The sequence below is a fragment of the Semicossyphus pulcher genome, unplaced genomic scaffold (assembly GCF_022749685.1).
Source record: "Semicossyphus pulcher isolate SPU_LCO1_2020_fin unplaced genomic scaffold, fSemPul1.0.p SCAF_1, whole genome shotgun sequence".
Lineage (NCBI taxonomy): Eukaryota > Metazoa > Chordata > Actinopteri > Labriformes > Labridae > Semicossyphus > Semicossyphus pulcher.
Window position 1 is genome coordinate 17930767 of NW_027211603.1, and position 10339 is coordinate 17941105.

Consider the following 10339-nt stretch of genomic DNA (forward strand, 5'->3'; position numbering starts at 1 on the left):
AAATACATTCACCATATTATGTAGAGGAAAGGAGCTATAGCCAAAAACAAACTTTTAATGAAGTTTTCTTTAAATCATTGTTGAAATACAAATTCTTCATGGTTTGGGTTTGAGCCATTTGTGTTTTTATTATTGTGTTGTTTATTATTTTGGTGCTGCAGAAAACAAGTTGACCTTATTTCTGTCACATTTACAGTACTGTGTCAGAATGTACACTATTTCCTCCCATGCATCTATGAAGCAGAAAGCTTGTGTCCCTGTTGTCTTGGATGGAAAGTTGACTTGAAAACATGAAGTTCATGTAAAGTTTAATGGAAATGCTTGACAGAATAACCTGTGATGTTCCAATAAATGAACTACAAATCGAGGCATGTGACTGGCAGTTTTCACACGACGAAGAATGTAATTTTACTTGCAGTTTTTATTCAGACAATTTCAATATTGTTAGATACATTCAGAAGTTACCTTGTATCACTTCATTTACTTTCATTTAAATTAAAACTGCGAACACCACCACTGAGCGTTACACCAGTGCCACAGGAAGTAGCTTCATTTGATCATGTAGAGTGCAGCCCAAGTTTAAGGAAACGGGTATTTCTGTTTCGTTTTATTCAGCACAACAGATGTGAAATAAAACAGTACGGTCAGAGTGCTGACTTAATGCAGGGTTGTTACTTTCCCTCTATTTTTGAGGGGCAACGTTAAGGACTTGTATACTCTTTTTTATGTAGTTCTCCAGTTAGAGGACAATTTTACAGCTGAGGAGCTTTTAAGGCTAAACAGGAGCAGGTGCAAGACAGGCGGCAAGAAGTGAAGCTGCCTATTGACCAAATATATTTGTGATAATTAACTTTTGTTTGTGTCCAGTTGTTAGAGGTCCACAAAACAGGAAGTGTGCACTTACTTCACTTCAAATCCAATGTGATTCAGAGCAAAGCATTAAGTCTTAACAGTCCCTTTACCTCCAAAATCTTCATCTTCCCTGAGAAAAAAAAAGTACCATTAAACAAGTGATGAGTGCAGGTATATACAGACAGGAGTCTCCATCATAGCTCAGTAGATGCTGTTCGTTATGAAAGACTGGAACATGTGGAAAGCTGGACCTGGAGCCCACTGAGGAACCATGTGACCTGCACCCTGAAACACAGAATTGAGCAGCGTTTACACATCAATGTAAAACAAAACATGCTCCTACAGCAGACACTAAACAGCACACCGCTTGTTACCTTGACTGTCAGGAAAGTTAGGTTTCCAAACTGTTGGTAGAAACCAGCAATCTGGTCATCGTGAAGCCAGGTCTGGTACTTAGTGGTTGCCTGAGAACGTACATAGGTTACATTAAGAAGTGTATCTGTTTGTAGTTTTGGAGGACGAAAAAAACATTGTCATCAACATCAAAGTTCCTACCGTCAGGCCAAGGTCTTCAACAAACCACTGGTCTCCCAGGAAGTTGCACGCCATGTCAGTGTCTCCGTTGTAGACGAGCGCCCGCAGGTTCAGAGAGAGCAGCTTCAGGTACACATCCTTCACTGTCGGGTACAGGTTGGTGTACTGCGCGCCAACATCTTCACTACAATGACGAAAAGAGTGGATAGTGATCATATGCTTCATGTCCTACACACAGAGAGATACAGATATTGTGAGAGGCTAACTTCAATTAATGATCCTTGAAAGAACAATAGATCGTCTAAAACTACTTCCTCACATTGTTTAATAAAGCAGTTATCAAGGCAAACAATCAGTAAAATCAATACACACAGGGGGGAATTCACTATGTGATTGCGCAGCTTTTGCGCCCATTAAACCTGTGCAAATGACACTAATTCTCGAAGCACATGCAGAGGGTTAAACACACCCCAAACAGCGCTGCAGAGCAATCAGTGTCTCTGTGCTCTGGTGCTGTTTGAGCTTATTTAAATGAGTCATTATGCAAACATTAAGGGCAACTTTGGTCCCTGCCTGTGCAAATGTGGCCTTGTGGCATAAAGCATGTAATTCACAAACGCCAGCGCTAACAGCACCATGCAATATTACTGTCTGCAGAGAGCTGAAGGTAACTGCGGCGCAGTATTATAAGGGCTGTCACGCTGAGAGTTTCCATTGATCACGACAACAATTCCACCTTTTGTGTGATTCAAAGTTTTTAAAACAGTTTTCCTAAAATAGACCCTTGTGAGACGTTTAATGCATTGACAATGGTGTCTTAAATGTGGTTGCTACAATATATCTTCAGATCTTTATCTAGGTGTATCAGTAGTATTGAGCATAGTAGTACAGACATAGAATTCGGATTTGGTTGCTAAAGTGAGATTTGAATCCTTTTTTGTATTTGCCCTTTGTTGTGGTTAAAGTTGCCCCTGATAAAGTCAGAGGTGATGTCACATTTGTTATTTTTGCTGTAACACACCTGCAGATGTCCCAGGGTGGCAGAATGTCTGGAATGTGTAACGCTTTCCTCACATCGCCTCTCCTCAGCCAGTTCATCTGAGCAGTACTGTTGATGCAGGGAGGGACTTCACCCAGAGACACCAAGGAAGAGACTCCATCTGAAAACTTTTAATTAACAGATTTTTTCATGAATGCACAATGAGTCACATGAGTGAGAAGCACTGGTTTTGAGCAGGAAACACTAACCTTGTGATTGTGTGGGTGTTTCCTGAAGTTCTTAAACAGGTGAGTCATGGCCCTCTCATAGCCTCTGTGGTATCTTCTGCCACCCTCACAATCCAAGTACAGGGCATACTCATTAAGGCCACTTTCATACACAATACCAAAGGCCACATTCACCTAAAAGGAAGACAAGGAGGAAGTTAAATCGGTAAGAGTGGTATAATAGCATCAACTGAATACCTAGCAGATTAATGCAGAAATAGTGCACACATACCAGAGTCTTGCAGGTTTCTGCACTGGAGTTGTAAAAGTTACAGCCTTCCTTGTCACAGCAATTTATGTTCAGATCACGCCACAAGCTGCACATAAAACAAAACTTTAGAAACACAATAACTGTGTCAGCTACATATGAGTAACTTATAACTTCTCCGCTTGCTGTTAACACTTGATGAGAATATTTAAATACTTGCTTCTCTTCAGACTAAAACAGATTTTTCTTTGATATAAACAAGTTAGTCACTTTTAAAACCTTATGCAACATTCTAGTGAGCATCATTTCAAATGCAGCATCACGTCATTTACAATGTTACAATTTCATTTAGCATCTATTTAGCCAGAAAGAATCACCTACATGTTATGAGCTATATTCTGACTACCAGGGGAAAACACTAGCTGGATGGCATTTCTTTCTGAACAGCAAATAAAAGGTACACTTACTCTTCTCCAAAGAGCCCATGGTAGTAACCAAAGTAGATCAAAGTTTGGTCGTTGAGAGCAAAGCTGCTGAGACCATTTCCTACTGCAAAGCCCTAAAAAACAAAATATATATGTCAGGGTAAATGTTGTTGGTTAAAAACACAGCCTACTTTGCTGCAAAAGTCTTTTATGAGTTCCATCAAAGTGCCTGAAGGGCAAAACAATTTCATAAGTGTAGATACTGCATTCTGGTGATAACACTGATACAGATGATAAAAAACCCCATGTGAAGCTCACGAGAAGTTAGCAAATCGCACAACCCATCTTACCTTGAAGTTGACTTTGGCAGTTCCAGTAGCCATGCGCAGGCTGAGGGTTGGTGCGTAAATTCCACCATAACTTTCCCCAAAGATGAAGAAGTCGTTTTGAGTGAAATTTGGGAACTTGACAAAGAAACTCTGCAAGGCTTCATAATTATCATCTGCAACCTAGCAGAAGAACACGTGAGATGTAAAGGATGACTCAAAGCTTTTCTTCACATTTAAAAGTCAGTCAGGCAGGCAGTCATCAAACCCACCTGGTCATCATCCGTGGCATACTTTTGGTCATCAGAGTAGGAATATCCCACTCCTGCAGGAGATTCTAGATACAGCAAATTGGCAATCTTGTTCCAGCTGAGTTTGTTCTCATACAGGGTGGCTCCATCGTCATTTACCTGAGAAGAAAACACACAATTTCTATTTATGTTCACTTTTAATCAGTGCACAGGTATAGTCAGTTCCAAAGTCAGCATGCTCACATGAAATGGCCCATTCTCTGACAAGAATCCGTCCAGCGAGCTGCAGCCTGGGCCTCCATTCAGCCAGAGCACCAGAGGGTCTTTGACTGGGTCCCTCTGAGAAGTGACAAACCTGCAGGAGATCAGGGCCAGGGTTTACAAGTGCACTACTGCAAGGTCTCAGAGAAGTCAGAGAAAACAACTTTGGCCTTGTTAAAACATACTCACATGGCTAATGATTCTCCAAAATAACAACATTTTGTTAGGAATGTAAAATAAAAGCATAAAACTAGGCTACAGGAGGGTTGCTTTTTGACCTAAGAATGTGGAACTAGCTATCAAATAAATCGCACATCACAGTTTACATTGCCTATGTGTGAGTCGAAATACAGTCAAACTCTGGCCAAACTACGGTGGAGTTCAGTCAGGCTTATTTAGAAGCTGCAGAAAGCTAGTTGGTTACAATCTCTTACCAATAATGGAGAAACTTTCCGGGGCGAGCCTGCAGGTATCCCGACCACTGTTGATAGTTCGGTTTGAACTTCATACCAGGTAGGTAAGTAACCTCATCAGGAGCGTACTGAGCCCGGGTGCCAAGCTGAAACGCCGCCAACAAGCACAACAACAAAGCCCCGGCAAACATCACTGAAACAAACTAACTTCTAAACGAAAAGAAACACTACACAACAGCTCTCGTTGAGAAAGATGAAGCTTCTTTGTAGCAATAACTTCCCTCAGCGTGCTCAACGGCAGCTCCGCGTGAACAAGTCAAACCAGAACGTTCATGTGACCGCTGCTGAATCGGGCCACGTGATCAGCGTCTGACTAAATACGGAAGTCCTGGATCCATAGTCGCCTTTCTTGGATCGTCGGAGCTAACTAGTATGCTTGTTATCTAATTATTTGTAATGGTAACCTGCGCTTTCTTCCAAGCAGAAATCTATAATAATGGAGTCCATGTAAATGGAAATAGGTCCCAAAATATAAAACATTAAACCATTGCTAAAAACCGCTTGCATTTACTTGAAAACTTTAATCGTCTGCAGAAAATCTGCCACTACAGAAGAAAAAATAAATTACACAAATATTTGCTGTTCAAGTTAAGGAACATGTGCACACTGTAATTAATAAATCAACACAATGCATTCCGACTGAAAATTGACGGTGACATTGCCGTTACCATGAAATACTTTCCCGAAACATTTGCGCCCATAAAGAGTGGGAAATTGATTGATGTAAAAAAAAAAACATGTCAGGTTTTATTTAAAAAAATAAGTAAAAGTTTTTGGAACAGACCTCATAGGCTAAGTGGAAAAATTAGCTAAATCAAAAATAAGGAATTAAGTTGGCGAGTCATACCCCTTTGAGAAATTCGATAGCCTGTTCTTTTTTAATTATTATTTCCCCAGTTTAGTTAATGTATATGTTAGTGCAGTCTACATGTAGTTCCAATAATATCTTCTTTACTACTAATTACACAGGTATGAAGCTTATACCTTTACCCTGGAACTGGTTTAATTAAAGCAAATTTTGATGTATGAAGCACAGATATTACAAACAGTAACAACTCTTGTAAGTCATGGTAGTTTAACAGTGAACCATTAGGAACAATACCAGGACCCAGAAATGTAATCAGCAAAATGGAATTCAAATATTATTTTTTATTGGCTATTTAACTGTGGATTTCCTTTTGTGACACACTTTACTGTGATCGGTCGAATGTTTGGGCTTTTATTTTGAAAGCACATATATACTGCTACCGGAAAAAATACGCGCCCAACTCCAAAACAGCAGGGGGGTCGGACTATCGCCAAAGTTGGGACATTGCTGTAAACATCTGCTTTAGATTGGATGTAAACACTGGATTAATTAAGCTGTCCGCCAAAACTTGCATCTCAGGTGAAATTCCCATCAGTTGTCGTCGTCTGGACAGGCGTCAGGTTAATATCCTCGGCAGGAACTCTGTGTACAGCTGGTTCCGACAACGCTCCAGGTAAATCAATTCTTTCTCGTGATTTTAGCGCTTGCAGCCGAAACAATGTTGTCGGTTCATTCGTATGCATGTTTGAGCACTATTCGATCAATAAGTAGTCGCAACGATACAACAAATGAAAAACTTTGTCTTAACGTTAGATGTGAGCGAGTGAAAAGCTAGCTACATCAAATGTTAGCGTTTCCGGTACTATTTTTCAGAGTAAATCTGTTCCACAGAGAAACGAAAAGTACAACACATTGTTTTCTTCTGAAAAGTTTACTTCGTAGTATGTAAAAAAAAATCAAATATCCACGCAAAACAACAGAGGATGGCTCGCAAAGAGATCAAACAGATCCGTGCAGGAATGCTCCCGAATTTATTTGTTCTCCCCTCACGCTTAGCAGAATGGATCCCGAAGGAAGCTCACATAGTCCAGAAGGAGAGACCACCTTGCTTGAGAACAACCTCATATATCAGAGGAGTCTGAGGAGCCTTAGCTTGCTTGCTACGAGGTTTGTAAAGATGTTACAAGAAGCTGAGGAAGGTGTGCTGGACCTAAAAGACGTAAGTGAACTGAGACCAGGCAATACAACAAACTCTGAATCTAACACTGAAAATGTTTTATCATGTTTTATCAGATATCTTCATGTCTGTTTTATTTAATGTAACTGTTTTGGACTAAACGCAACTACACAATATATGTTATTACTTTTCATACACGCAGTTGGTCATATCTACAAAATAGCTTAAAAAATGTTGGAGATTAAGATGATATTTCACCTAAATGGGGGTGTTACAATGTGCACTGAAATATATGTGTTTAATAGTGTTGTTTTTGGAATACTTTGTCACAAATCTGAGAGGGCTGCTCTTGATCTAAAATCTTGTTGTTGTAACTACATCCCTAACCCTAAACAAACAATTAAAAGTGTGTTTAGTGCTCCAGTTAAGGTCTTAATTGAGTTTTTAAAGCAGGTTATGGACTTTAAATACCTACTTTAAAGTTATTTGAGACACTCAAAGTAAGAGGCAGGATAATGGGTGTTTTTTTTTACTCTCTCAGGCTGTCAAGGTTCTGGCTGTTGGAAAGAAAAGGCGAATCTATGACATAACCAATGTGCTGGAGGGTGTTGGTCTGATTGTGAAAATATCCAAGAGCACCGTAAAGTGGAGGTACGTTTTTAATGTGTGCATGCATTTGGATATGCATGTGTGGCAAGAGTGAGGTGTAGAATATTTGTTTTGCATCATAATACATGTGCTTTTCTTATGAAGGGGGGCATTTCCAGGAGAGCAGTCACTTGAGTTTGACTGCAGACTGATGGAGCTAAAGTCTGAGCTGCAGGACTTGGAGCACAAGGAACACACTTTGGACCAGCAGAAGTTCTGGGTTGAACAGAGCATCAGGAACACGACGGAGGACTGCAGTCAATATCCTTGTCACAAAAATGTACTTACATGTGCAGAGATGTTTTTGTTTGCTGGAAATGTTAAACTTTTAATAGTTACATTTATGAGCAGATTTAATCAGATTTATATGGTTGGTTAATGGTTAATTATTTTATTACACAGATGCTCTAATTCTTTGGCAAAGTCAGTCATAGAGAATGTCTGAGTTGGGCAACCTGCTATGTTCTGACACACAGAATCCTTGAGATATCTCCTCAAACTGCACTGTCTTAATTGAACCTTAACTCAAATCAACTCTGACCTATGTGAACCATGACGACATCTGCAACTGCTTCAGTGGTAACTTATACTTTCTCTTGCCTTTTTATGAATCACTCTTGTGGTCGCATGTTTTTGATAACGATGAAAATCCAAGGTAGAGAGGAAGTGAGAGTCAGCCGAGTGAATTACACATCATAACCCTACTTGTTGATGAATATCTTCAGCACATTTCTTCCTCCCTGCTGCTTTTGGGCTGCAGTGATTGATGTTTCTGTAGAAAATCTCAAGTTTTTAAACCAATAGTACATTAACATGTTTAAAATCTAAATGTAGAGCAAAAACTGTAACTGACAGCTGAAACATAAGGCCCTCAGGTTTGAAAGCATAACTTCTCATTGATTTCCCTTGCTATATTTCTACCTGCCACAAAGGTGCAAAATAATAAATGTGTAACAGGAGAATTTTAAGCTCAGAATGTGCGTTATGTAGACGGATGAAATAGGTTGTAACTTTGAATCAGGTGTGTGGTTTTCATTCTATTTTGCTAGTTGGACTAATATCACCACCTCTGAACAAACACTGTTGCATAGTGTTAGGGTGTCACCTGCATCACTGTCCAAACTATGAGAGCAGTTTGTTCAGAATAGAAGAAAAAAGAAAATATAAAGACCAGACTAAATTAATGATTTGACCACAGGGTTTCACTCTCCTCTCTCTCCAGGCCATACTCTTCTGGCAGTACAAGCACCGTCTGGCACAGAGCTAGACGTTCCCATTCCCAAAGCTGTAAGTATAGCTGTAAGAAACCTATAGTGTTGAATTTCCCCTCTGGGATTTATAAAGTATTTCTTCTTGTAGCAGTTTTAACTTCACAAAGGATGATTAAATATGAGCATATGTCTTCTTTTAGGTCCCGAACAGCCCAGCAAAGTACCAGATCCATCTGAAAAGCATCAATGGGCCAATAGACATTGTACTTCTTAACAAAAGCTCTGTGAGCTCTGCTTCTCTTGTGCTGCCAGTCCCACCGTCTGAGGAAATTTTACAGGAAGCCAAATCGGTAATGCTAACTTCGAACGAGGCAGAAGGCAGCATCGCATCTTGTCAGGCGACTGACAATACTGCACATAGTGCCAAATCTAGATGGCCGGCCCTGGAGGACATTCGGCATCTTCTGTCATCGTCATTTATGAATAGTGAGCCTCAGAGAACATCTGAATGTGAGTGTTTTGGTTTGAACAATTTCTGAAGTGAGTTGTAAATGATGTGTAAATTAAATACCTAGAAAACCTAGAAGGAGATAATACAGGTGCTAAGCGTCTCCTTCACTGAAGGATGAAAGCAGTTTATCAGTTTTATATCAGTGGTTGCTGGTTCTGCCGTGTTTTTCCTCCAGCTCACACAATAATGGATTTATGCATCTTGGATGTGGCTTTTAGTTGATTTGTTTTGTCTTCTATTTTTTTTAGTGCCAAGTTTTTCAAAAGAACTGGGGAACCTCTTCAACCCAAACAAAGGTAGTGCTTTCATAGTCATTTCATGTCTCTGAACCATTCATGTTGTTTTAAATTCACACACATGTATGATAAAACATGTCTTTCTTCCCTCTTTAGAAAAAATGAGAGCAAATATTTTCAAAGAGCTAATGAACCCTGAAGGTAAGTAAACATTATTTTCTCACTTTATATGATCTTTATTCTTTTATATACTATAGATATGGTATCCTTTTATTAATCTCAACCTTACCTCTACTCCTCAGTGTTTTCTCCGCACCTCCGCCTGTCTCCGCCCCCATCTGAACGTGATTACCGCTATCATCTGGATGAGAGTGAAGGCCTCAGTGATCTCTTTGACATCCCTATGCTCAACGTGTGAACATGAACTCCTGTGTTAAGACTTCAAAAGTAAATATTTGTACTCTGGAAATGTACATAGTATGTTTTTTATAGATTTTTGAATGTAAATAAACAAATGATTTTGAATATCGTGTGCACCTCATTCATATACTACGAACTAAAAATAATAGAAACACCTTTAAAATATAATACAGTCCAATTAAATGCCATTAACTAGATTTGATTTTGTCAAAAGATTTTAAAAAAAAAATTGCCTCACAGAATGTAAAAAAACTAACACATGAAACTTAAACTGCTAACAAGACCCAGAGTCTACAGCCTTGACTTCTATCCTCTGCGTGTTAGCACGCTAACAAAGATTTACAGGTAATCTTAACTGTAGCTCAGGCTGGTGTAAATGTCATTTTTGCAGGTATTGTGGTCAAAGCACAAAGTACTGTACACATTAAAACTACAACCTGATGGTGGTGCTAGAGGACAAGTACAGCGATCACTGTTATAAGTAATTCTTCTCTTAGGAAATGGTGACAAACAGTCCCACTAATCATTTACTCTTCTCCCCAAAAACAGAAACCAACCCGGTGTTTTGTATTAGACTTTGTTCTGATATCTGTTCACAGTTTAAAATGTAAACAGTTTTTCACATTCAGTTATGTGAGGTAAGGGTAATAAAGGCATTACCTGAAATGCAAATGTTCTCTGCTAATGCCAGGGACTTGGCTACCCGTCAAGCTTTGTATTTCCTGATGAAAC

At 39.4% G+C, this 10339-nt stretch overlaps 2 protein-coding genes across 2 annotated transcripts; one reads left to right on the forward strand and one right to left on the reverse strand.

Annotated features, from left to right (window-relative positions):
• Positions 1–81: 81 nt before the first annotated feature.
• LOC138587212 (lysosomal protective protein) lies at positions 82–4817 on the reverse strand. Its single transcript, XM_069657949.1, has 11 exons — positions 4558–4817; positions 4106–4217; positions 3884–4021; positions 3636–3794; positions 3328–3419; positions 2885–2969; positions 2635–2787; positions 2408–2553; positions 1408–1570; positions 1227–1316; positions 82–1137 (listed from the first exon to the last, which is right to left on the reverse strand). The coding sequence occupies exons 1-11, from the start codon at positions 4725–4727 to the stop codon at positions 1054–1056; spliced, it is 1392 nt and encodes a 463-aa protein (XP_069514050.1). The 5' UTR covers positions 4728–4817; the 3' UTR covers positions 82–1053.
• Positions 4818–5968: 1151 nt separating this feature from the next.
• Positions 5969–9614, forward strand: LOC138591404 (transcription factor E2F5-like). Its single transcript, XM_069661997.1, has 10 exons — positions 5969–6077; positions 6464–6623; positions 7123–7232; positions 7335–7485; positions 7754–7808; positions 8452–8516; positions 8641–8950; positions 9200–9247; positions 9344–9388; positions 9490–9614. Exons 2-10 carry the CDS (start codon positions 6465–6467, stop codon positions 9603–9605), a joined length of 1059 nt encoding a protein of 352 aa, XP_069518098.1. The 5' UTR covers positions 5969–6077; position 6464; the 3' UTR covers positions 9606–9614.
• Positions 9615–10339: the final 725 nt, after the last annotated feature.

Excerpts from the sequence above, each read along its gene's own strand:
- LOC138591404 (XM_069661997.1), top strand. The coding sequence starts at position 6,465 with ATGGATCCCGAAGGAAGCTCACATAGTCCAGAAGGAGAGACCACCTTG. Across the intron at positions 7,809-8,451 it reads CATCTGCAACTGCTTCAGTG|GCCATACTCTTCTGGCAGTA; the intron begins GTAACTTATACT and ends CTCTCTCTCCAG. Across the intron at positions 9,389-9,489 it reads AGAGCTAATGAACCCTGAAG|TGTTTTCTCCGCACCTCCGC; the intron begins GTAAGTAAACAT and ends TCTACTCCTCAG.
- LOC138587212 (XM_069657949.1), bottom strand. The coding sequence starts at position 4,727 with ATGTTTGCCGGGGCTTTGTTGTTGTGCTTGTTGGCGGCGTTTCAGCTT. Across the intron at positions 2,970-3,327 it reads CATGGGCTCTTTGGAGAAGA|CTTGTGGCGTGATCTGAACA; the intron begins GTAAGTGTACCT and ends TTTTATGTGCAG. Across the intron at positions 1,571-2,407 it reads CCACCCTGGGACATCTGCAG|TGAAGATGTTGGCGCGCAGT; the intron begins GTGTGTTACAGC and ends TCGTCATTGTAG.